Here is a 27318-nt window from a genome sequence, read left to right as displayed (position 1 = left end):
CAGCCTCACAACACAGCCCCGTCAAGAAACGCTAGAAGTATCTCCTAGCGTTGTTTCGTTGGGTGTGTTTGATTAGTGAATACCTCCTGTATTCATTCTCTCACACCCTCTCTCCTTTCTCTCTCTCAGGTACACAGACATGGAGAGTGAAGACTACCCCTTCTTCCAGGGGCTGGTGTACCTGCTGGAGAATGACGTGTCCACCCTGGGCTACGAGCTGACATTCAGCACAGAGGCGAGATGCTTGGCCTTTTTTTTTTTTTTGTTTTTTTTTCCATTTCCCCCCTCTGGACTCCTCTCTGTCTTGTGGTTCCTGCGTAGGTGTTTCTGGGCAGGAGATTGGCGGCTGACTCTTCTTCCTCTGTTCTGGCTCCACAGGTCCAGGAGTTTGGGGTGTGCGAGGTGCGCGACTTGAAGCCCAACGGCGCCAACATCGTGGTGACAGAGGAGAACAAGAAGGAGTATGTGCACCTTGTGTGTCAGATGAAGATGACCGGTGAGCACACACACACACACACACACACACACACGCACACACAGCCTGTTCCTCTCATCTCTCCTGCGCACTCTGTCAAGGGAAAGTGCCTCTGCGCAGTAAATCCCTCAGACGAGAGCTGTGTGTAAGCAGGGGGCTTTGATGCCTTTCACCGCTTTGCCCTCGGGCTGTCAAACAACAGCCTCAAAGAATATCAGTCTCTCAGTCACCAAAGCTCTGACTGTTTATCTACCCTACATTCTGATGGAGTTTTTTTTGTTGTTGCTCTTATTCCTTTTGTAGGTGCCATTCGTAAGCAGCTGGCGGCCTTCCTGGAGGGTTTCTATGAGATCATTCCCAAGCGGCTCATCTCCATCTTCACGGAGCAGGAGTTGGAGCTGCTCATCTCTGGCCTTCCCACCATCGACATTGACGACCTGAAGGCCAACACCGAGTATCACAAGTACCAGGCCAGCTCCATACAGGTACACACATCACTTTATGCTTTGTTAGGGTCAAGCTCTGTACAGGTACACCCATTACTTTATACTTTGTTAGGGTCAAGCTCCATACAGGTACACCCATTACTTTATACTTTGTAAGGGTCAAGCCCGATCTGAGTTGGATATCCTTCTTTACTCACCATGAATGAGAAATCTTTGGCAGATAAGCCAGAGTCATAAAGCCAGAGTCTGCCTCTTAGTCTGCCTTCCCTCCCTGCTGTGCACAGATCCAGTGGTTCTGGCGTGCCCTGCGCTCCTTTGACCAAGCGGACCGGGCCAAATTCCTGCAGTTCGTCACGGGCACGTCCAAGGTGCCCCTGCAGGGCTTCGCCGCGCTGGAGGGCATGAACGGCATACAGAAGTTCCAGATCCACCGCGATGACCGCTCTACTGACCGCCTGCCCTCTGCACACACTTGGTAAGTTTCTGCCAACTCCGATAGGAGCGTTGTGCCGTCCGCACACGTGGCATGTTTCAGTTGTATGGAAATGCTGACCTGCCACTCACCACCTCCTGCATTCCTCCTCTCTCTCATTGTCTGTTGCAGCTTTAATCAGCTGGACCTCCCGGCGTATGAGAGCTATGAGAAGCTGAGACACATGCTGCTGATGGCCATTCAGGAATGCTCAGAGGGCTTTGGACTGGCCTAGAGACTTTCCTTACACGTACACACACACACACAAACACACACATATACACAAACTCAAACAACATACACATCTACTGACACACACACAGGTTTAGACTCACATATTGTTAACTTAAGACAAAACACACATGCATATTCACACTATCGTAGACATGGCCAAGATCTATTTGTTTCTAATACATATAAACCAGATGGCATTGGAGAGATGATGCAAGCCAGAGCGACTTATTGACATTTGCCTACTACACACAGAGCCTCACACAGACACACAGAACTGTATTTGGTATATATGTGTGTCTCCCTTCCCTATTAAATTGCAAAACCTGAGAGACGATAATGGAGGATAATACTTGGACTAATATGAGGAGAAGAAAAGAAAAAAAAAAAAGATGTTTCTCCATTTAGTTTTTCTCTGTACAAAAGGTTTGGGAGTTTATTATGTTTAATCTTTTTTTTCCTTTTGGCTGTGTAAAAAAAAATGACAAAAAGACAAAAAGAGAAGGTTGTGCGTGTGAAAGGATGGATATAAAACACTTGGGGGAAAACCGCTGATTGTCCTCTGCTAATTTGTGACCTCATGGTAAGCTTGGAACGGGGGATCTTCAGTGTGGGGGAGGGTGTGGAACAGGCTCAAGGCCTAACAGGAGAGATGAGAATGCAGAGACTTTTCAAAGGGTGACATTTTTAAGGCAACTTTTGTGGTATTTTGGGGAAGGATTCTATAGAGATAAAGGTTAACAAGTGAAGGATTACGGTTGGGGTGGGCTGTTCGGGGAGGGGAAAATCCACAGGCATTCTGACTGATGGCGGGATTGGGGGGTGGTCAATTCAACCGCTGAAACCAGCCTCTCCGCAAGAGATCAGAGAATAAATTGCTACTTAAATAAATGCATAAATCGAGTTGACTGTGTGTTTTACAGTTGTTTCCATTCGTCCTTGGAAGAATCCATCATTTGTAACCTTTTTTTTCCAGTCCAGTTAGCTGGTATTTGTACATATACACAGAGTTATTAACATTATTGCAAAAGCCTCTTTTTTTTTTTAGGTGAATAAACCTGTTTGTGTTTGGTTTTGCATTGAGCAGTGGTGCTTGCTGAGCTGTCTGTCTTGATTGTGTGAGGGAGGGTAGAGTGACTGGCCTTGTCTCAGCAGCTAACTGCCATCCAGACAGCTCCAGTGTCGCCTTTAGCTGGTCCCTGAGTGTCGCCTGCCCACGCACTTGTCCCATGCTGCACTGCTCTTTTACTGCTGTGTGACAACCGCAGTGTCAAACACCATCTCACACACACACACACACACAGGCAGCTCTTCCTCATCCTCTCAGTCTCTGCCTCGATTCCAGGACCAACTCTTTGAAGCACAGATTCCAGCACTGCGCCCATGCAGAGCCACCTGGGAGGCAGTATTCCTGTGTGTGTGTGTGAGATTAGTGGGGTTCAGATGCAGACTCCTTTTGCAGCAGCGTCTCAAGCCTGACTGCACCCCAGTGGTGTGGCACAGTTGCACTGCTGGGCCTGTCAAGACAAGTAAAAATCAAATACACACACACACACCAACCATCCCCGTCACTATCATGTGCAATAGCTGGGGTCCTCTCACTGCTAGATGGAGGGCCAGACAGCGTCTCGGCGTGTCTGATCTAAAGGCCTCGGGAGAGTTTTGAGTAGTCTAATGTGAGGTGAGGACGTGCTGGCGGAGCGGTGTGGGCGGGTGGGTCACTTTGGACTGCACCCCCCACCCCAGAGCCCCCTCCATCTCCATCTTAACTGCATTTATGTGCCCAGTCACGGTTTCACAGGAATTGGTTCCACCTAAGGTGGCTAACGTTGGTTTCAGGAGCTCCTGTAAAAACATCACCAGGGCTCGTGGCACAGGCGAGCTAATCCTGATAGGGAGATAAAAGCGCTCCGATTTCTTGTCTTGTGTTTCTTAATGAGTGCTGCAGCACCCGCCGTGCATCAAATAAACGTAGGCTAGAAGCCTGTTGTCCGTAAGCGCACTGCGGAGAGCCAATTTCACATCAAATATTGGTCATACATGAGGCACGGTGAGCAGAAAGGAGAGGATTTGCATTTTAAATGAGGCCGGTGAAATTTTGCCTACGCTGGAAGATGTTTGCAAAATGGTCCCAACCCCTAAAACCCCGGCGTTTTGCTTGCGATGAAAAGGCACGATGACACAGGTGGGCATGTTCATTAAGAGATGCAAATGCGCCTGGTCTGGAGCTTGGTTGCAGTCAAGACTAACCTACTTTCTGTCCCCGTGTGTCAACATTTTGATGAATAATCTGATCACGGAAGGCCTCTTTTATCCAACGTCTTATTAATATGTCAGGCTAATCTAATGTTGAGAATATATATATATATATATATCTCATATCTATATATATAGGTGATCATTCACCTGTGAACTCTGTGACTCTAATGTATTTACTCCTCCACTAGATGGAGATGTTGAGGTTGAGAAGTGCTGTACAGTGCTGTAGGATCAATCGCCAGTAACCATTAAATGGTTTTCTTTAACAGAGCAAATGCTTCCTTCCTGTTAAAGGAGCATACATATAAGAAGCTATTACCCCTCCTGCCTTACAGTATGTGCTTTTGTCTATACATGCAAACTACAAGGGCCATCAATTATTACACTAATCTAAATAATGCAAATTCCTGTGTTCATGTGCTCAGTCAATAAACAAGTCGATTACTATAATTAATTATTCAAAAAGCCTAAGCAAAGCTTCAAGGGAGATATTTTTGCATTTGCAGTCAAATGGAGAGGAAAATTTGGGAGTTGGAGAGCTGCTTCTTCTAATGTAAGAACATTAAGGCACATCAAACGCTGGGCTGAATGATCCTGAGATGTAAGGCAGAGATTGGTGGTGGGTTGCTTTGGTGATGCATGAGGCAATGGCTCATTAATGGTGGGTAGCAGATTTTGAGAAGCCGCCAGAATGCTCTTAGTTTAATACACTGTGCAGTGCATAAATCAGGATATTACTGCTCTCTCCACAGGAAGTAAGAAAAATGGCTGAAGGGAAACGGGTGACCATGCCATTGAGCTGTCCAGAGATGGAAAGTTGAGACATGGACTGTTCATTAGTGTGATTGCTTTTCTGCTCTTTAATCGTCTCTGAAAATATATTTTTCCTTATGACTTATGAAGTGCGGTAAGATCATGGCACAACCCCTTGTACGCAGCGAGCCGGTGGCTTCACAGAGACAAGGAAGATGTTATTCCTCCTATCTGGAGCGTTGCGTAACACGCCAGTGAGCTGATAAGAGAGGCGCTGGGTTTCGCTGAGACATCCTTGAGAGTAGACCCAGATATTTTTATATTGCTTATCTCAGTGCCTCACACTGCTGTGTGTGTGTGTGTTGGTCTCAGAAAAAAAAATGCTGAAGATATGCTTCTTGGTGTGTCTTCAGCATACACTTAAAACAAGAAGAGGGGAAAAAATGGAAGTGATATAAAGCAAAAATAACCCTGAAAGCATCAATCCAGCTTCAAAGGCAGACACGAATGCTAATACAATGGTGTTTGCTCTATTTTCAGCAACGCTTCTCCTGAGACAATGGATGACAAAACAGAGCCAGGGGAGTCTCTCCAGAAATCCCCTATAAATGTCAGATTCAGAGGAATTCCACATAAAAAGAAGTAACGAGATTAGGTTTAATATCTTAAATAATTTGTCTCACGGTGACAGGGCTACGAACTGTTTAATAAGCCTGTTTCATCTTTCCAGAGACCCAGATGTTGGCTGATGTTTGTGGTGTGTGCATTTAGTAGTTAGTTGGCCCTGCACTGCGGGTAGGCTACACAGCACGTGATTTAAGAGCCCTGACAAGCATCAACAATGTTCCTGTTTGTTCAAAGCCTGAGCGTTCCTGTGTGCCCCCCCTGGGCAACTGATATCATTGATCATTACAGGACTTGGTACACAAATAAATAACCTAGGAGAATGAATCGGCAGCAACACCAAAACAAAAAGCCCTGAATAAATCTTGCTCTTTATTTTTTTCCAGCATTCTCTCTGCACTCACTCCAGTTCCCCACTCCTCCCTTTCCTCCCTCTCTTCTTTCTGAGTTTTTTTTTCCGGGGCCCCGCTTCTCGCATCGGCGCCGTCTAATCAGCGACCCCGAGAGAGCCAAACAAACGTCATGCCGTGTCCTACTTTGACTCTGCTAGTCTTCTCTCCTGAAAGCAAGCCTGAGAGAATTGACTTTTGAAGTGCGAGTGTCTGTATATGTGCATGTGTGTGTGCGTGTGCATACACACACCTTAACGAAAGAACAAACCTATGTTTGCAGTGGGCGAAAGGATATTTTCCCCCACAGAGCGAGTCCAGCCTGCGGAGTAGCCATGGGTGTTTGGCTGGGAGGGCTCCTGGCTCTGCGGAGGCCCCTGTGGCTGCCAAGCTGGCTTCCCCACCAGAGGCCAGAGCACTCTGTGAACCAAGCGGTCAGCAGTGAAGACTCCACTCCTCAAATGGACGCTGTCCACAGCTCCCTTATGGGTCAGAAGGACAGCCTGTGCTTTCTGTCGCTACAGCGTGGCGGTTAATGGATTTAATTGAATTCATTAGCAGAATGTAAGGTCATCCAGCCAGCTTGACCTGGTGTTAATCAGTGACTAATTGAAGGGTAATGACAGGGGTAAGACTGACCCACAGCTATCCCACACAATGTCAGTCTGTGCAGACAAGGACTTTTAACCTGGTAAAATGGCAAGCTCCATCACTATAGATGGAGGCACTTAGTCTGATTACACAACTGCCAATGCTATTCCTTCACCAAAATACCAGTGCTTTGTGATACTGTGTAAGCAGTATATACCTATGTGTTGATTTATCATCAGTCTTCATTTTTAAAACCGCGCACAAGCTTCAAGTTTAATATGGATTTATATATGATTATGTTCTTGCATGAGCTCATCGTTGGCAGATTAAAGATGGCTGTTTGCCATCTGTACAGTGCAGAAAGCCTTATGAGGTGCTGTAAGACTTGACTGCAGGCTAGGCTCAGGCTGTATCAAACAATCTGCTCTCCATTGTCCCATGATCCCCTCAGCACACACACAGGCAACAGCACTCTCTCTCTCTCTCTCTCTCTCTCTCTCTCGGGTTCTCTGGCGTTGGGGGTTAAATTTGGCGTGGAGCCGCAGAGCAGCTGAGGCAGGAAGCCGGCGCGGTGAGAGGCCTGGCAGCGGCTCCCCCAGGAGGAGTACATCAGGTGTGAGAGCGCAGGAGGTGCAGGAGTGGGGGAGGGGAGGGGAGGAGCTGAGATAATACACAGATAATACACATAAGCGTTCGGCAAAGGAGGCTTATGCACGACTAGGTACACACTGACCTTTACAGTGGGCGCGCGGTGTCACTTCGGCTTTATGTCTGGACCCTGAGGGGGGTGTGTGTGTTTACGTGTGTGTGTGTGTTTCTCCGTCTGAGCATGTAAAGTGTGTGTGTGTGTTTATCCAGAGAGTGAATTTCTAAAAATAAGATGAGGCACCCTGTGTTGGCCTCACTGTACTCACCCAAGAGATGCAGAAGATATGCAAGAAGTGACATTCTGGAAGGAGCACTCTATCAGGTACTGTATCGCCGTGGCGTCTGACTCATTTGGCATTCAACCATTCTCTTGTTTCGGGGATAGCTCTCCTGGGCCAGCAAATGAAATAAGCTGTTCAGATTTGTGAATGGATTTTTACCTAGCCTCGGGAACAGCACTCCCCATAAACCACTTTACAAATAACATCCATCACTGCAGAAAAAAAGTGCTGAAAAATCTGATCTCTTATTCCTCAGATGCACTCTCCCTCCCTCCCTCCATCTCTCTCTCTCTCCCTCTATCTCACTTACCTTATCTCTCTATCTCTCCCTCCCCTCCTTTTTTTCTCTAATTCTCTCTCATTCTATATCCTAATCTCCCCTATTTTCTCATTCCAGCTCTCTATCACTCGCTCCCTCTCCCACTTTGTGCCCACCCCTCCCCTCTCTCCCGGCCTAATTCGGACTCTTCCTCCCTGGTATTAGGACAGCTAGCTCACTGCTGCCTGGTGCCAGGGAAAAGAGGGAGAGACAGACAAGACAGGCAGGGAGCTCACTGCTCTAGCAGCCACTGGCACACAGAGGCAGAATAACAATACCCGTAATTAGCATGGTACACATCCTTCAAATACAAAACCTCAATCACCCACCACTCCCACCTCCAACCCTATCCGTACCTCTTCTCTCTGACTGCTGGATAGGGCTGCTAAAGGTCGTGGAGGGAGTGTGGTGCTCGTGTGTGTGTGTGTAAAATGCCGTACTCATCATCTCCTCTCCTCCATTCCCGGGCTTGATTGCATTCCGCTGCCTGGATTGATCTGGGTAATCGCAGCCCGGACATGTTGGGGTGGGCACCAGGGGAATGGCGAGCGGAAAAGGCAGCAGGAAGACAATAAAGGAATGGTCAGAAACCAGAAGGAGGGAGGGAGAGGGGGAAAGAGAGGGAAGGAGGGAGGAAGAAAGAGAGAGAGAGAGAGAGAGAGAGGGAGGGAGAGGAGGAAGAGAGGGAGAGGGAGGGAGAGGAGGCAGGGAGTGGGAGAAAAAGGGTGATGTCACCTCTCCCTGTCAGCCAATAGGAGCAAGGGAGGGAGAGAGCAAGTGGGAGAGGGTGTGTTTTTTTGTATCACTGCAGCATCAGCGCTGGAGAGCGAGAGAGCACAATCAGTCACACGGAGAGGAGGAGGGAGAAGACTCCGATTAGGGGCAGAAACCAGACGCAGAGTTAGCCAAGGAGGAACTGAGACCTGGGGCCATCTTTCTTTCCTAAACCTGTGAAGGTAAGCAGAGATGCTACTCACTGAATCCCACTGCAAACATAATGTGCACAAACCTTAACTGGTCACCCAGAGAGGGGGTTAAACATTCATCCTCGCTACCTGGACCTGACATCACACCTTCTCCAACTGTGTTATTTCTGTGGTGTTTGTTGTAAGTGTGAATCGTGTTCTGGCTGCATTGCTGTCGGGGTTGTGGTGTGAGCTTTGATAAATGTTGTAGTTGTTTGTGACACCTCATCAACTGAATTCTGCTGGTCATCTGTGTGCACTGAAGCAATAAAATACAAGTATAACATAACTAATTACCTTTTTAAAAAGCTCATAACCATTTTTAAACGCTCATAAAACAGGTGTATCAAATATTATTTGTTTTTTGTCTAGCCATTTCTGCGTGGGAAGTGTGTAAAACTAAAAAAAAAATGTGAGCATGATTATATTTCATTAGATATTTTTTCTTCTGCTCAGTCGGTATCTAGAGTGATGGATGCAACAGGGTCTCTTCATGTTCATCTTCCATGTGACGCACCGGTGCCTCTTAAATTGTGAGAACACTGATGCTAATGATATGCTGGCTATTATGGCACACATTTAAAGGTCAATGTCTGAGTGTCATCACTATTGTCACAAGTGCAATGGCAGACATTTTATTTGTGTAATCGGAAATTATTAATCTGGTAGTTCACCATTGAATCACCCATTTGTCTGCCGGCTTATTGAGCATGTCTTTATTGTGCCATAAAATGCTCTGAAGCATCCTCTAGCTTTGCACTCGTCACCTCTTTACAGTTCTTACAACAATATTTGCAGCCAGTGTTTTAAATGCCAGCACTAATAGTCATCCTCAATTGTTGAGTGTTGGATGTTCTTACCACAGAGAGCCAGATGCTCAGCTTTTTTCCTCTTCCCTCTCGGTTGCCTGCCCACTTTTCTTTGGCTGAGATGCAATGTTGGTAGTAACTAGTGGTGTGGTGGTGGAGGCATGCAGCGGAAGGCTGGCCAGACGTGGATGTGTTTGTGGGGAGGCGGATGGGTTACATCCTGTTCTGGTGCTGCATGTCTGAGTGCCTCCTCGCTGTTTGCTCAAGACAAATGTTTAGGGTGGTGCATAGCCAACAGCTCGGAAACTACGTTTAGATGGGGACAGAGAGAGAAAGGGAAGGAGGGGAGAGAGAGAGAGAGAGAGAGAGAGAGAGAGAGAGAGAGAGAGAGAGAGAGAATGTGTGTGTGGTGTCTAAGAGCCAAACCTGGGTGGGGCATGTGTACATATCCAGGAGGCACCCGCCTGGCATGGTGCCACTGGGCACTGATGCTGGGCAGGTCTGCTGTTCTGGCTGCTCCAGTTCTCCGTTGGCACCACCAGTCAGACCAGCACATGGTCCTTTAACACCATAAATGTTCGAGTGCTTTCAGCCTCAAGATAAATGGTTTTCATCCGGCTTGCAGAGGTGGTACTCCAGAGCTTAGGGGTTTTTACTCTGGATGCTTGCATTTCTGGTGAGCCTTCTTCTGTTCTCTCCCTCCCTCTCTCTCTTTCCTATACCTCTCTCCCACTCTGTTGTAAAGTAAAGTAGCCTTCTGGGACTGTGACCAGCCATACAGTAGGAGAAAGAGGGGGAAAGGAGGATGGATAATCCTCTCTAGTACAGCTGAGAAGGACTACCTTTTTCTCCCTGCTTTTGTGTACTCCCCATAAGCATAATCAATAGATTAAGGTAAAGCTGAGTCTCGAGTGTATGTACCGGCACTGGATCCCTCTGAGGATTCCTGCTGCACAGTGCAACGCATTACCATGCTGTTTAATGCGAGCGCATGGTCTCGCCGAGCCCATTATGCCAGCTGTCACACTACCTGATGCAAAACAACACTCCTTGATTTCATCCATTGCAAATGTCTCATCATTGTATCAGCGTGTCTCACGGTGAGAAATCTTTCCCTTCCAACCGTCTAGTGCTATCTTACTGTGGGGCTGTGAGTTTAATTGAGCTGTTCTGTAGGAAGGATGAATAGGCCAAAAGATTTAGGAGGGATGAGAAAGCGAGGGAGGGAGGGAGTGAGGGAGCAGAGGAGGGAGGGAGGGTGTGAGCAAAGGAGAGAGGCAGAGGGATGGGGAGGTGGGGTCACATTTGACAAGCAAAGCATCTCCACAGACTGCTAATGTATGTGCTCTTAGATATACTGTCTGAGAAGAGAGGAGTGGAGAGGAGAGGGGTGGAGAGGGGGGATCAACGGGAGGGGCGGATGGGTGTGCCGCAAGGTCAGAGGGGGAAGGGCCTTCAGAAGAATGGGGGATGAGAAAGAGAGAGAGAGAGAGGGAGGAGGAAGAAGAAGATGATAAACAGTTGATAATTTGTTATGCAGCACCACAGGTTGTCTTGGCTGTTGTGTTGATTCTCTCTCTCTCTCTCTCTCTCTCCTTCTTCTGGCTCTCTAATGTCTGAGCCCCCGATTGGGGTAATGATGGCAGAAATATCACAGTGTGATAAAGGGCATCTGTTCCAAATCTGCCAGTTAGGAGGAAACTCTAGGGATGAGCTGTGTTGCAGGCAAGCCACAACAGCCACCTGTTATCGCCCGCGGGCCCACAGAGACCCGCAGGAACAACTGCCTCCCCGGTAAACACAGCTAGAAAGCCAGAGCTAGAGTGAAGCAAAGAGAGGGAGACAGCTACAGTACAGAGTGTTTGCGCATATATGTTGTGAGTGCTTGTGCTTCATATCAGATACAGGCTGCTTAAATTATCCATGCACGCAGACGGGGAAAAACAGGCCGACTAGGTCTGAGTGGTGTGTCAGATCCTGAGTCGGAGAGAACGAGTGCACAGTCTCCGGTGGTGGTGTGATGATGCAAGTGCATTAGCGACACTCGTTTGTGATGTCGTGCTCTGGCGGGACCCGGGTTTGAATTACACTTTGCAGATGGGACCAATGTGACAAGTGTTGGGGGCAGATTAGATGAACGGTGTTGGGGGGAATAAGGGCAGAGAGAGAGAGAGAGGGAATACATTAAGACTGATTTAGAGAGCCCAGTCAGACAGGGGTGGGCGGCTAGGCTGGGCACCAGAAAGGTAATGGTAATAAAGTGGAGCAATGGTGTCTGTCATTGCGTCATCTGCTTCCAACTGAACTGCTATTTACTTGACGAAACTGGAAAAAGTGGCATACAAGATGGATAGAAAGAGAGAGAGAGGCTGGAGGAACACAAAGGATGGAAGTGTGGGGGGTGGAGTTCTGGTGAAATGGAGAAGTACTTGCACCCGTAAATGCAGGCCCCCTCTACCAGCTACGAAGACATGGCAATCATTAGTCCATGATGAATGCGGACAACCTCCCTAATCATGAGGCCTCATCAGACCCCCCATGTTTCTTTTCAACACCATAAAGTGCATTTTTTCATGTCATGTCCATATTCTTGCATTGTGTGACAGGCCCCCCAACCTCGAACCATAATCAGGGTAATGGCATGCTCAGAATGATTTGATGTTCACTGATGTCTCCATACCACACAGCACAGACAAAGCCCTATAACATTTGAGCCAATCATGCAATTGAAGCATAAATGAAGTAGACTTCCAACTGTGGCCTCATATGCCACAGGAAGTTAATTAGATTGAAAACTGGGGCTCTAAATTTGACATTTGTTCCCCTGCCCCTGTAAACTACGCATCGTTTGCAATAAATCTTCTGCGGATTGAACTAAAAAAAAAAAAAGAACGAAAAAAAACAGCAAATGCACTTTCACACTTTCACGATAAGAGACTGAGAGCGAAAAACAGTAATGAGCAGGATAAGGGAATGTGAACATAGACTGCGGATGAGAGCGCGCCAGAAAAAAGATAAATGCAACAAACAGCGCGTCTGACCTTTCAGTCATTCGAAGACCACGACCCTCATTTCCTTTCCCGCTGTCTTCTCGTCAGAATGAACTCTTTGTCACAGATGCACAACAGAGTCACAGTCCGTTTTATCGCCGTTTTGTTCAAAGGCTCTTTATTGACCAAATGAGTGGCTAAACTTAGCCTGAATTGCTTCTCTGTGTGCTAAGTAAGTACGGTCTCCTGTGGTCGTTTGCGCTGACTGCATTCCAGGCCTGTATCAGAATAGTAGGCCTATTTGACACGTATGGCAAATGTCATTTTTACAACAGGAAGAAATAATGAGTAGGCTATTACCGTATTTCCAGTCGCATTCATTATCACGATTGTTACCAGCGAGACATCTGGCCTACGTACGATTTGCTGAACATTTAACGGATCCATCACCAATTGGGCTGGCACATGTAATTAATACCCTTCGTGGCAATTTGGGGTTACGTCTGTAAACGGAAGATTCCATTCTAATTTTATCCTTTACTCCGTATTTGAGAAATAATTATGTGTTCCAAAAACAATTAGGCTACTTAATTTCCCCCTTTCACTTCCAGTTTGGTGTGACATAAACAATGTTTTACCGTGTCATTCATTGACACAGTTAGTGCGTCTGTTTTTGACGGGACAGTCACGAGCACTCTCGAACGACGTGTCAACCATGATATATTCATTACGGATGGATTACGGAGTGTGGGAGGGGATCACTACTGTAGTGTGTGTAATCCCCATACACCCAGCTAATTTAATCTCACCTACTGTGCCATTCCCATCACACACCGCCCAGAGGGTCTGCGGAGAGAGAAAGTGGAGTTAGGTAATTTAAACTTTAACCACTGAACTATGCTATAATAGACCTGACCGCTTTGGAAAATACTCAGTGCAGTTCTAATGCGAGACGGATTTGTGAGGGTTGTGTTTGCAGACTACTCCTAGAGAGAGAACAGAGGGAGAGAGATATGCAAAAATAGAGAAATGGAGAGAGAGCTGAGGAGTGAGTCAACTGTCATTCTTACCGACATTTGAATAGCCTACATTTCAATGAATTGTGCATTGATTATGGCCATGGTTCAGCAAAGGCATTGTGTTAAGGAAGTCAGATCTTTCTTCAACTTCACCTCACTTTTTATAGAGCCTTTAACTAATATAACAGTATAAATATCCACTGCAGGGAGGCTTGTGCAATGGAGACGCTTTTGATATCCTAAATATAAATCTCAGCACGCGCAGCATATTCTGCCTCTGTGACACAAAAAAACAATATTACAAGCTTTGCTTACTCACTCTGTTTCTTGGCGGAATGATTAAATGACTGTGTGTGTGTGTGTGCGTGTGAGTGAGTGTGTGCGTGTGTGAAACAATGTCCCCGTCTCCTTGTGCCTCAGTAACTACCGCCCTCCAGTCACTTTTAGACGAACGTATTCCATCTAAAAGGGTGCAATTGTGCATGCAGGGAGAACTGGTCTGCAAGATGAACAGAGCCACACACAACGATTGCCTGAACTTAAAAAACACCCCACCAGAGACACACAAACACACACACACACACACACACACACACACACATGCACACACATGCACAAATAAATCAGGCTTTAACCAGCCACAGCAGGGATTCCAGTTCCACAACACAAAACAAACAGAAAGATGGTATTGATTAAACAGCCTTGTCAGACAAGCTGCTCTAGCAACTATGCACAGAGGCCGCAAAGAGTAGGGCAAACAGCTGAGGGGGAGCGAGAGGAGAGAGGGATAGCTGACAGAGAAACGGAGAAGAAAGAGATGGAGCCGCTGAAAAATGGTAAAGCATTAGGGAGAGATGGATACGGGGGGAGAGAGAGAGAGACTAAATGTGCTATCGAAGAGAAGAATAGAGCATTGGCTACAGAGAAATCTAAATGGCCTAATGAGGTAATTATGCAGTTAAGTGATTGGATGACCTGAGGTAAAAAGAGGCTGGGGCCACTACGGGCTCAGATTGGGGACGGGCGGCGGGGGGTGCATTTAACGAAGAAGCAAAGAGCCGAGCGAGGAAATGGGGAATGATGTTCTTAAAGGAGGAACACAGGATGAAAGGACCGCGGCTGAGCTGTGGATGATATGCAGGAGGCAGAGTGGGGTGAAGGAGGGGGGAGTAAAGAGAGTAGAACAGGAAGAGGAGAAGAGAAAGGGAGAGGGAGGGAGCGAGGGAGGGGGAAGGAGAGAGTGAGAGAGCGAGGGAAGGAAGGATGATGATGCCTGCAGCTTTGAAAACACCATGTCTGACACTGACTAACTGTGACAAACTGTGTACAAAGCACGCACCCAAACAAGCACTCCTGACAAACTGTGTGCAGAACACACAGGCAAATACACCTGTCGACGACAGCATAATGAAACACACACAAGCTCACTTACACACACATAGACGAACGCACGTACACACATGCAGGCAGACAGAGAGAAGACGTCTGCTGCACCTTGTACTCACTGCCCCAGATAATAGCCTTGATTAAACCCTGACACTAATTACAGAAAGCATCATTCAGCAAAAGACGCATCACAGAGCGTGTCTGTTTTATCCCACCAGATGCAGGTCCACCTCCTCAGGGACCATGAGGAGCAGAGGCCCTGATTAGCTTGCCTTGCCGTCAATCATTCCGAACTCTATCCTCTTTCTCTCCTCCGCATCCTTTCTTTCCTGCTTTCTCCCCCTGTGCCCCTGTTGGCCGGCCCCCCCGTAGGCTAGTACCCAGGCCCGACCACCTGTCTGCTCCATTTAGGAGGCTTTTCTGAGTGAGGTTGGCCAGGGCCGCTGGCAGTGTGGTAACAACAGCAAGCTGTGAAGTCTCATGACAAGGGGATCGTTACTGATGTCTCCAACGCTGTGCTGTCTGTCTGTCTCTTAAATCAACATCGCACCAACCCCCAAACCAGGCTCTATTTTCCTTTTATAAAAGTGATGAGGTGCATACTGACAAGATCATTTGCAAAAGTGGCAAACAGTATTCAACACATTCTACTTTATTCTAAATGTAGTCGAACCCGAGTCCCGAAGAGGGAAGGGGGTCACTGGAAGGGGTTTGTGTACCAGTGATTTGTCTGCCATGTAATTGGTTCGAAACCTTGTTTTGTGGGCTATTTGTCATGGAGGTGGAGTGGCGGGCAGGCTGATGTCTTTTGGGACATGTTGACCTGTCTCTGGACTTACTCGGCTGTCCCATGCTCTCTGCTCCTGAATGCTTAGCAGAGACAATCTCCTCAACATAATTGAGTTTGAGGCTGGTTTAATGTGGGTGTATGCTTACTGTCCCATCTGCGCTCTTACCTCTGCGTGTGTGTGTATGTGTGTGTGTGTGTGTCTGTGTCTGTGTCTGTGTCTGTGTCTTTGTCTTTGTCTGTGTGTGTGTGTGTGCGTGCGTGCGTGCGTGCATGCTCTGCTCCAGTGATTGTCCATGAGCCGCCCTTGTGTGTGTACATAGTGTGCATGAAAAGCGTCACCCACGGTTATCCAAAGTCTGCGACTGTGCCTCATCAGCTGGTCGCTGCATGGAAAGGTCAGGAAAGATTCTTTTTCTCTCTTCATCTCTCAATTTTCCCTTCCTCCCTCCCTCCCTCCATCCTCCTCTTCACTGTGTGTGCTCTGGGAGGGATCAGGCAGGAATCAGGGCCAACTGCCCCTGTCATCTCGCATTTGCCCATCGCAGAGGAGAGAAAGAGAGAAGTGAGACAGGGACCGCTGGACACAGCTGTGCCGCCTTCAGGAGGTCAGTGCCAGAAAGAGCAGAGCATAAAGATGAGGACATGGAGGAAGAGAGAGAGAGAGAGAGGGAGGGAGAGAGAGAGAGAGAGAGAGACACAGGGCGGAGAGGTGTAGAGAAACAAAGAGTGATAAAGAGTGAGGAAGAGAAAGATAAGAAGAGAAGGAGAGAAAGATAAGAAGAGAAAGCAAGAGACTGAGAGGGAGAGAGAAGCAAAGGGAAGAGAGAAGGTCAAGAAAAAGAGAGAGAGACAAAGAGAGAGGCTAAGGAGACAGAAAGATAGGGTAGATTAGCCTCAAGAATAAAGAAATGATCACAGGAATGCTAAAGGAGGGTGCTTGAAATATCCTGCCTGTACACTTTCAGCAGGGCTGTGGCGGAAATGTAGGACAAGGGCAAACGGATTGAATTGTTGTCTGTCACTGTGGCTCAGACCTGCCTGTTGACTTGCTCACACACAGGGAAATATTCACTTTACTGCATCTCGGCCCCTCTACCCCACCACCCCTTCATCTGATTCCGGTGTCCTTGATCTTCACTACAGTGATGCCTCGAGTCGTGGACGGGGATTTGAAAGAACCGCTCCGTTGCTGCTCATCGCAGATAACGCCCCGCCTTTGATGGGCCAGAGACGCTGCCTTGCTCAAAGGCCGGCTCACGGGAGCTCAAATGGAATTCCCCGGCATTGTCTGTTTGTAATGATTGGATTTTGCCACAGACCCAAATGAATATTTCTTTGCATTTTCTGTTGTACTGTTGATTTTTTTTTGGTGCCACCACAGATGTAAAAAAAAACATTCCCTCACTGACACAAATATTTATGGGTCAAAAAGGAGGAGACACAGCAGAAAGCAGACAAAACAAATTGTTGCATCCAGGTCAACAAACTATTAACCTCGATGTCTTGAGGCTCTCTGGACTTACTGGATTTACTGGCTGGCTGGCTGTATGTGTTTCTGTTGGAAAAGACCGATAGTGCTTCATTAAGGTAATTGCGCGAGAGGTGGGAGAGTGCAAAATGTTACATTTCAAATCACATTCGGCCAAATAAATCTTTGGCTGTGATGAGAGTAAGCCAATTGAAGGTCTGCTAATGAGTAGTGTAGCTGGCAGGGTGATGGAGTGTTCTATCATTTATTTCTCTCCACAGGTAGAAATGGTAATCAGGGGGAAGACTGATGTGAGCAGCAGGAATCCCTGATGCTAGGAGAGACAGACAGAGAGAGAGAGAGAGAGAGAGAGAGAGAGAGAGAAAGACCTGGTTGTGGAGGTCGAAAACAGAATGCACTGAATGCATCTCAAGACATTTTATGAAGATGTGAAGTCCTTGGTTATTGAGGGTCCACAGAGATTGAAATGATGGGCATGAGAGCTGGAGGGGCAGCAACAGATGAAGAGTGAGAGAGTGAGGGAATGAAGTAGGAGATGGGGGAAGGGAGAAATGTATAGCTGTGATGCTTGAGTTGAGGGGTTGTCATGGTGACTGGGGTAGAAGAGAGGGAGGGATGCAGGCTAATATTGACACCTTCACACACACACTACTAAAATGCACTTTGGCATTTTGCACACACACACACACACATACACATACACACACCAGATACACACACTCACTCATATACACCCATAGAACATACAGCCACAGTGAGACTGAACCAGGATGACTCATACAGCTGAAATGATTCGAGTACATCCTTCCAACCAGCTTAATGAACCCCGTGATACCCTTCTTTCTGCTACATCCTATTGCTCAGTGGCTTGGTGTGGGTCGGCCCCAACTGTACCTCCACACAAAGCCGGGGCGCGTATGACTCAGCCCGCTCTTTGTCCACTCTAAGCCCATTTGAATGGCAGGCAAATCTTCTCAACCGATTTCACTTGTCACTGTTGCTCATGCTCATATGATCCACTCACATGGATGACTGGAGTGATTGTAGGTCTTTCATCAATGTGTGTGTGTGTGTGTGTGTGTGTGTGTGTGTGTGTGTGTGTCTGTCTGTGTTCCTTGTATGGATGACAATGTGTGTGTGTGTGTGTGTGTGTGTTTGTGTTTGTTTGTTTGTATGTGTGTGTGTGTGTAAGTTTGAGGACTGAAAGTGCTAAGAGGCAGAAACTGCAGTTGAGCAGTCTGATGCTGCTGGAGATAAACGAGTGGTCCAGCGGCTTATTGTGGAGGCTGAGCTGGCTGCACTCTTAGTCCCGCCCCCCTTACATAAAGCCTGAGAGCTCTGGCTCCACAGAGACGCCTGGGCTGGCCTGCCTCCTCCTCCACCTCCTCCTCCTCCTCCTCTACTCCCCCTCGCTGTGGAGGTGAACGTGGCTCCCACCACCACCCTTCACCACTACTGCTGCTTCTGCACTCGTCCGTCCTTTTCTTGTTTCACTTCTTCCTCATTCCTCCTCTCTTGTTCTTCTCCCTCACCGTTCCCACAAGGTGCTCCATTTGATTACATCAGGAGCACTCAGGAAATAAGTGCTGCTTGTGCAACTTTTAACAAAGCTAATGGGGCCTAGGGAGAAGTCGTCTCCTGACCTGGTTAATGAAGATCTGACGATAGGAAGCGTGCAGGAAATTAGCAGCTATTAAAGTAGACCTCCCTCTTCTCGGTATTTTGGGGAGGATTCCAGTGCTCTGTGATATATTATCTTGCTCTTTATCTGCTTCCCTCTCTCCCTCCCTCTCTTTCTCTCTTCCTGTTTCAGTATAACTCCCTATGTCAGACTGTTATTCTTTCTCATAGACTCTCTGTTATTCCTCTATCAGCTTGGAAGATTTATATGTTTTCCATCAGTGACAGTGAGTGTATTGATGCTCTCCAGCATCCACCATTGCAGTCTCTCCCCTCCCAGCATTTCCCATGTGTATGACCGCATGTAGATATCGGGGATAATGACCGATGTGGTCTTTGAGGGGGCCTAGCTCACAAATGCTAATGGCTGCTCAGCCTGGGGCCTGCCTTGCTGCGTGTGCTGCTCCTCCACCCGTGAGCGCATGTTTCTCACAGCTAGAGCAGGTCCCTGTGGGCCCTCCCATGCAAATGCCGTGAAATGCTAAAGCAGCGCTGACCTTGTCCTGCCAATACGTCTCATTTCCATGTGGGAGGAGGAGAGCAATTGGCAAAGATTAGGCGCGACCTAGGAAGCGCTGGTAAATGTTTTCGTTCCACGTTGGAGGGTGGCATTGGCTCAAGGCCAGGGACTAGAGACAATGGGTCCTTTTCAGAACAGGGGAAAAAAAATATCAATCGCGGCACACACACAATGCAGCCTCATAGGTAATCAAACCTTGAATGTTTGAATGCAGCTGAGAGGGCTTGCAGATGGGATGACGTCTCACCACCAGTGCGTGGGGTTGGGTGGGGAGAGGTTGGGGGAGGTGGGGGTGCACAGGTTCTTTTAGGATGAGCTCAGCGAGGCGAGGAGGACCTGTTAGCCATCGAGCCATTGAGCGGGGCAGGCCTTTTGGGTGACATCCGTCAATGAGGCCCCCTGGAGGCCGAGGTCTCTGGCAGTGGCTCCCCCAGGAGTTACTGACCTGCCCCTGCGTGTCACCCTACACCGTCGCAGCTGTGACAGTGACCGTGTGTGTGTGTGTGTGTGTGTGTGTGTGTGTGTGTGTGTGTGTGCATTTATGAGTGTCATTTTGTGTGTGTGTGTGTGTGTGTGTGTGCGTGTGTGCATGTTCATGTATGTGTGTGTGTGAGTGAGTCCATGTGTATACTCCATAACCACATCTCCCACTTAACGCCTGGAGGCCCCAGGGGAGCACTCTAACACCCCTCCCCAGCACGCTCCACCTCCACTCAGCCACACATCTGTGAGGGAGGGCGCAGCTTTTGTCATCAAGGCCCTCCAGGTGCTTTTGCTTGTTCTCCTCCTACGTGCTGCGCTGTGCCACACTCTTCTTTGTCCTCCGCGTTGCTGTTTGTGCGCTATTACTCACTCCTACCATGCTTGAGTTGAAACTTTTAGGTCGCATGGATGTATTTTTGGTCACAATGATCTGTATAACTGTGCAATTTTGTGTCTTTCAGTTCTGCCCTGCCTATGAATTTAGGTTGAATACACTCAGCTTTTTAACAAATACTGTCTGAATGACTCTAGGATTTGCATTTACGGGTGGGGCTTGTATGTCCCCAGGACCGTGACCTGCTGCTGGTGTTTGTTCAGTGGCAGTTAGAGCACTCTGCTGCGTTTCTTACCCTCAGTCCAGCTCGGTCTCCCTTCCTGCGTTAAGCTGTCCTCCCATATCCCAGAAGTGGATGCGGTGAGATGTTTCTGGCCAGAGGTGATTGCGCTCTCTCTCTCTCTCTCTCTCTCTCTCTCTGCCCTGTGCGCTCCTCAGGGCTGCTCCTCTAAACGCCCTCACCTGTCCCATCCCACAAATCCCCGCTGCTCTGACAGCCAGCTCCGCCGAGCAGCCACGGCACAGCAACAGGAGCTGACAGAGGGGGGAATTGCGTGCATGTCTTTCAGAAAGGAGGTGGTGAGGGAGAGCACACAAGAGCCCACAAAGAGAGAAAGAGAGAGAGAGTGAGATAGAGAGAGAGGTAGAGAGAGAGAGTCAGGGAGAAAGAAAGAGAGATACAGAGGAAAAGGAAAGAAGGTTGAAGGTCAGAGTCGCTGTCTGAATGAGGCACACAAGAGAAGGAGGCTGCATGCGTTGGGGTGGAAGAAGTGGGCTGGCGAGATAAAGGGACAGAGGGAGTGGGGAGGATGGGGGAGTGAGGGAGAAGGTCACTGGTAATGGCTTTTCCGCCTAATTTCATAATGTTATGATGGCTGCTATTTGCTGGAGCTAATAATGGTCTGGGGCAATTCTTTATGAGTCCTGTGTGTGTGTGTGTATGTGTGAGAGTGTTGATGTGAATATGTGTGTGTGTGCGTGTTGTATTATCATTTTGTTTGTTTATTTAAAAGCTACTCACTTGCAGTGACGCCCCTACCTGTCCTATCTGTCTGTGGCTCTGTGCCATTGAGAGGGTGTGCAGGGTGTTAATGACATATTTACAGTCAGGCGGATCAGATGAGCTCCGTCTTCTGAGAGGCCTGTTCTGTGCGGTAATTGGGCCCAGTTCGGCCCTGTTTAACGTCTGGCTGGCTGGCTGATTGACCAAGTGTGCCGAGCGTGCATCATCCCTCAGCACCTGAGGTGTTTCCCCTAATGAACGAGCTTGTTCCACAGGCAGGCTCTGTCACTGGCAATGACACTAACAAAGTAAACGTGACCCATTTAAATCTCTTTCTGTGTGTGTGTGTGTGTGTGTGTGTGTGTGTGTGTGTGTGTGTGTGTGTGTGTGTGTGTGTGTGTGTGTGTGTGTGTGTGAGAGAGAGAGAGAGCACAAAAGAAAGAGAGGCGCTGACTGTGGACTGTGAATCTCTAGGTGTCGTATCTAATCTTTCTATGTGTCTGGGCATGAACGCAGATTGGCAGTGGGTCTCCTAGGAGAAGAGTGGTGCTGAGCGCCAGGTCTACCTTTACCCCACATATCACGCGTGCTCCTCCTCCCCCTCCCCTCTGCTCACTCCGCAGAAAAACACCATGTGCCCTGCATTGTAAACCCCTGTTTGTTTTGGCTCAATCGGGGCATCAGCCCTCGTCATTTCTCACTCAAACCCTGTTTTTCCTAATATTTACCGATGAGAAAAACAGTCAGTGCGCCAGGGGTCTTTCAACTTTTAAACTTTCCCTTTGGCAGGTGCCAGGTCTGCTTAAAAAGGACAAGAGCAACGCGTTCCACATCAGACCTCATTAACCGTCTCCGATCAGCCGACATAAAGTCCCATTAAGGGAATATGATCCCGCGTTTTTTATCAGCCGTGCCAGGCTGCCTGTGATTCTTTCTCACCATGCGTTGTGCCTGTCTGTATGCATCCCCCATTTGGTAGATGCTATCTCTCCCTTCTCTGTGTCTTCCTCTGCCTGTGTAACCATCTAATTAAATTTTAACATTATTATTACACCCAATCCCCTTTGATCCCCCTTCAGACTATGTCCTTCCCTCCTTCTCCTTCTCCTCCTTCTCTCCTCTGCTCTCTCCTTCCCCCCATCAGACCTTCATTCTGCGTCTCGGTACCACCCATCCACCTCTCTTCCATCTCTCTCTCTCTCTCTCTCTCTTTCCTCTTTCTCTCTCCATCTCTCAATCCTCTTTCTCTCCTCTCCTAATGAGTCCACTCCCTCACTTTAATTATTCACCACTTTATTCCTCCATTTTTATTGTGTCTTGAGGGGAAAACATCAATAAATAAATAAGGCTCACTGTTGCTTCCTCTGCATCGCAGAACTCTGAGCTTGAGTGAAGGGATGAGGACAGAGACAGAAAGATGGGGCAGAAGGAGGGAGAGAGGGAGCGAGTGAGAGAGAAATGGAGAGAGAAAGAGGAAAGAGAGAGAGAGAGCAAAGAAGAGGGAGAAAGAGAAAGTGGTAACAAGAGAGTGAGGGAGAGAGAGAGAGAGAAGTAATATCCCTGTCCTCCTCTTGACTTTGAAAGGAGGTAGTAGATAATCACACACTACAATTCTGTGTGTGTGTGTGTGTGTGTGTGTGTGTGTGTGTGTGTGGGAGCAAGTGTGCCTGCCAACAGGCATGACTCTGTATGTGTGTATTCCTTAACTGCCTGTATGTCAGTGTCCGTGTGTATGAATAACTGAATTTGTATGTGTGGGGGTTGGGGGGATGCTGTGGAGACCCTGTTGTCATGGCAACATGGATGGAGAGAGTAGGCGGTAGCCCCCTCTGACAACCTTTATTTTCTACAGCTTTTTGTCACTCTGATATTAACCCTTAACCCTGAAAGAGAGGGAGGCTTTGAGCAGGCTTTCACAGAATGAGAGGGAAGGTGGAAAAAACACATGGAGCCTCTGCACACAAGCCATTCACAACATATACACAGGGTGTGGCCTAACTAACCAATAGGACTGTTGTTGTTGATCTTCAAGCCCTCTAGCCACACTGTGGGATATATTTTTCTTTATCTTTAACTGGATGTTAAGTGGCAGAAATACTCTCTTTTTGACCATAAACTGAAATGAAAAAATCATGACACCCAACTCCCACTGCATCCATCAAACAAAATAATCATTTACCTCCTCTGTCACCGCCCTGCACAGTTTTCAGCTGTCGCAGCAATCCTCAGGTGGCTGAGCAGTGAGTGTGCAGCCTGCGTTATTCTCCTCACAGGAGTGACAGAGGCGTGCTAGCCACACATCAGTGAGCGCGCCCAGAGCGTCTGGGAGCAGACGAGCAGAGCACTGGGATGCAGCCTGCCAAACATCAGGCCTATAACAGTGGAAATATTGCTGCTTGTCAGCAACATGCGGCGCAGCCATCAGCGTGTATTTTATGACATGAGATTCAGAAAGGGAGAGAAAGAGAGAGGGGGAGAATGTAGAGGGAGAGATATGAGAAAGGGATGGGCGATTGAGGCAGAGGCAGAGGAAAAACCTCTAAGAGAAGTGAAAGGTACTGGAGGGGGATAGCGACTCAAAGAGAACAAAACGAATTATTGATTATAAGGAAGATGGGGAGGATTTGCTTCTGGTCCCGGCTGAGTTTGGAGTCTCGCACTCAGCTTCAATGTAGATGCTGCAGCTGTGGTCTCTGTTTTGCTTTAGAATGGACGCATTGACACACCTATTCATTCACTCACAAACACACACACACACACGCAGACACACACACAAAGACACACACATGCAAGCACGCACAAATCACCAACATCAACCATGCATAATCTGCTTTCAACTGAATATTGACTCCTCAGACCCTGTAATTGGTACCTTACCTTCTAAACAAGACGGCGTAATGGGATTAGTGAAACGGTTATGGAGCTCATGTTGTGCCGTTGGTCTGTGAATCTCGAAGGCAGGCAGGGTGTTGTTCACAGGACCTCTCTCTTTCTCTTATTCTCTCTCTCTCTCTCTCTCTCTCTCTTTATTTGGACCCATAACAAACTTAACCCTGGAGTTATCTCACGGCAACAGGCTCATGCATTATGCATTAGACATGAGCACAGACAGGAAGCCAGAGAGACACACAGACAGACATGCAGATAGAAAGATAGATTGGCAGTCAGACAGACAGACTGACAGACAGGCATAGGTACAGCATGCAAACAATGACCAGGCCCTAGCATCAAACCAAATCCATGGGTGAGCCCCTGAATATGAATTATGAATTTGGGTGAATTCAGGGCAAATTATACTGACAGTGATGGGGGGGAAGGGTATAAATAATTTACCCACTAGGGGGTCGGTGAATTACAAGCCCCCCCACCTACGCAGCACAGGCGCACCCCTCCCACGTCGCCTCCCCTGGCCCCCTTCCTCCCTTTCTCTCTCTCTGCACTCTCCCCATTACCCTTCAGCCCCCCTTTCTTCTCCCTTGCCCTCTACAAATGAGTGTAGCACCTCCACCTCCCATTCTCTCTCTCTCTCTGTCTCTCTCTCTCTCTCTCTCTCTCTCTCTCTCTCATAATCTTCCTCTTGACACACACTCTCTCCCTCTCCCTCTCACTCTGTCTGTCTCTCTCGCTCTTATGATTTTGCAGACAGACCGACCCTCAGGGAGGTCTTGAAGGCTGAGAGAGGGCGCGTGTATTCATTTATTTTCCCCCACACTCTTTCCCGCGACCCGTCCCCTCCAACACTCTACAACCCAGTTGGGGGTGGTAAATATTTAAAGAACAGGCAAGACGGGACACCAGGCCTGCATACGTACGCACTGTACCATCCTGAACACACACGCACACACACACAGACACAAACAAACACACACACCCTTTTACATACCCTTAGTTAGCAAACACTATTTTCTACCTCATACATTATCATCACATCTCTGCTGGGACCAGACCCTACAGATTGAATCAGAGAGAGCATTTAATGTAATTTCAACCACAACAGCCATCAACATCTGTCACATCAAGACAGAATTAACATTGAAGCAAACCACACATTCCAGGGCGGTTGAAGTCATTATGAAAGTCGTTATTGAAGATCTGGAGGCAGAATTAGCCCAGCTAGCCTGCTCTCCTGTTGACTGGCCCCATCCCCCCTCCCCTCTCTTGACTTTGATGAGGGGTTGTTCAAACGCATCTCTGGTACGCTGGCAAATCCCATGGAACCATCGGGAGTGCTACAATTTGCTCCCACTGAGTGGACCTAAATGCTAATTTGGAATTCTCTTCAAGGGGGGTGGGGTGGGAGACATGTGATTCCCATTCGCCAGCCTGTTGGGTGGATGAGCCCCTTGAAGTATCTCAGAGACATGCTCTGCATTTAAACACAGTGTTTTGTTTGTTTTCCACCCATTTACCCCTAGGGCCCTTGACTATTAATATATGTCTGCTGATATCGATAGTGTTTTATCCTTAATTGTGTTTATTTAATGGTGATTAGAGCAGTTGCACAAGCTACACCAGATTATAATGATGACACTGTCAAGAGGAAAAAAAGATCACTGTGCATTTCTTCCTCTCTCTTTTTGTCAGCAGGGTTTTTTTTAGTCTGTTAAGGTCTGGCTGGGGTTGTTTGTTTTTCCACATTGTCTGTTTGTGGCCCTAGTGTTGAGCTTGCAGATGTGGCCTTGGGGCAGCGGGGTGTGAGTGTGTGTGTGTGTGTGTGTGTGAGGACCACAGTGGAGAGCCCCTCCGGGGGCCTCACAGCTGCCACCACCACTGCCGCTGCCGCCGCCTCTGCTGTTTGCCCTCCTGCCCCGGGGGAAATGAGGCAGGTAACAGGCTTTAGATGCTATCGGCCAGCAGCTGCACAGCAACGTGTTCTCCACCTCAGCCCTGGTCATTGTGTCAATCCACCCCCAACACACTCACACACACCCGTGATAATAGGCCGACACGCGTAAGCCCCGTCGCAGATGCGTTTGCTCTTCTTCGTTTGTGCGTGTCACGGCCCCCTTATCAGCATGTTTTGGTGCCGTCCACCCCTGGGCGAGGGCTCTTATTACACAGAAACCTGACCGCTCACCTCCTGGCGTCTCTTCACCTTCCTCTCCGTACCTCCTTTTCTCCTCTCCTATTATTCTGTTCTCATTCGCTGACTCCTGCCTGCTCCTGCTCCTGCTCCTGCTCCTGCTCCTGCTCCTGCTCTATAGAAAACATGTCATGCTTGGTTGGGCTACCACAGGCAGACATACATGCATGCATGCATGCAAAAAAAACACGCACACGCACACGCACACACACACACACACACACACACACACACACACACACACAGCACACTCATGCTCTCACACAGTGTGGGGCCACTGTTTGATCAGGCGTGGCTCCAGGAACATTGGATTGGCAGCGTGACTCGCCCCTGAGAGGGAGTGGCACACAAACACACACACACACACACACACACACACACACACCACACACACACGCCTTACACTCTCGGGGTGTTAATCCAGTCCCGCTCAGTGCCTCCACAGTCCCATTAGAGTTGTGCTGATGAGAGGCTCCCTTATCGCGTCCCCTCTCTCGCTCTCTTATGTTCAACACCCCGTCCTCTGCGCCTCAGCAAATGCTGCGTCGTTACCATTCATCCTCTTTTAATGGCATCTGCTAAAGGCCAGCGGAGAGTCGGCCGGTCCGTAATTGGCCACTGACACCCCCCTGCGAGCAATCCTCTGATCAGCCTGTACCAATATCCCCGAGCCAGCAGCCACATAGGGAAAGAGGGGGGAGAGAAGGGAGGAGGAGGAGAGAGAGGGGGAGAGAGGGAGAAGGGAAGAGGAGGAGAAAGAAGGGAAGAGGAGGAGAGAGAGAAGGGAAGAAGAGGAGAGAGAGAAGGGAAGGGGGGGAGGAGAGAGAGAAGGAAAGAGGAGAAGAGGGGTGGGGTGGGGAAGAAGAAGGGGAGAGGAGGAGAGAGAGGGGAGGAGAGAGAGAAGGGGAGAGGCTGAGGGTGGGAATGGTGGAGGGAGAGGTGGCACATTGATTGGGAGAGCAGTGCTGTGATTTAGAGGAGGGGAGGATTACTGTCTCAGCTGTCACCTTCCATCACCCCCACCCTCCTCCACCCATCCCCCTCTCTCCTTCTCTCTCCCTCTTTCATTCTCTCTCTCTTCATCCCGTTCACCACCTCTCCTCTAACACCCCTCCTCTCTGTCGCTCAGTGCTCGCTGTTGAGGTATTGAGCTGGAAGAGGAGGTGACTTGGTTTAATGACCTGACTAATCCATTGAAGATAGACAGCGACTACACACCAGCCTCACTGTAGTCCTCCTTTAACGGAATGACAAGGTGAAGCCACGTGGTACAATTGAA

The 27318-nt window shown here is 48.4% G+C and overlaps 2 protein-coding genes across 24 annotated transcripts in view; both read left to right on the top strand.

Annotated features, from left to right (window-relative positions):
- The window catches only part of huwe1 (HECT, UBA and WWE domain containing E3 ubiquitin protein ligase 1), a 56777-nt gene extending 54603 nt beyond the window's left edge, over positions 1-2174 (top strand). For all 15 annotated transcript variants that reach the window (XM_048242367.1, XM_048242371.1, XM_048242382.1 and 12 more), the window contains 5 exons: positions 130-235; positions 379-496; positions 779-960; positions 1206-1396; positions 1526-2174. In XM_048242367.1, the coding sequence (XP_048098324.1) occupies positions 130-235; positions 379-496; positions 779-960; positions 1206-1396; positions 1526-1628 (700 nt within the window). In that variant the 3' untranslated portion in view covers positions 1629-2174. The remainder of the gene's footprint in view (positions 1-129; positions 236-378; positions 497-778; positions 961-1205; positions 1397-1525) is intronic.
- A 6112-nt stretch (positions 2175-8286) lies between these two features.
- Positions 8287-27318, top strand: part of l1cama (L1 cell adhesion molecule, paralog a) — a 44085-nt gene continuing 25053 nt past the window's right edge. For 8 of the 9 annotated variants that reach the window (XM_048242338.1, XM_048242333.1, XM_048242337.1 and 5 more), the window contains exon 1: positions 8288-8444. The gene's annotated coding sequence lies outside the window, so the exon portion shown is untranslated. Of the gene's footprint in view, positions 8445-27318 lie in introns of all 9 variants that reach the window. The other variant, XM_048242332.1, reaches the window with a different exon arrangement.

Source organism: Alosa alosa, chromosome 4 (genome assembly GCF_017589495.1).
Source record: "Alosa alosa isolate M-15738 ecotype Scorff River chromosome 4, AALO_Geno_1.1, whole genome shotgun sequence".
Lineage (NCBI taxonomy): Eukaryota > Metazoa > Chordata > Actinopteri > Clupeiformes > Clupeidae > Alosa > Alosa alosa.
This window is presented reverse-complemented; position numbering and strand designations above follow the sequence as displayed.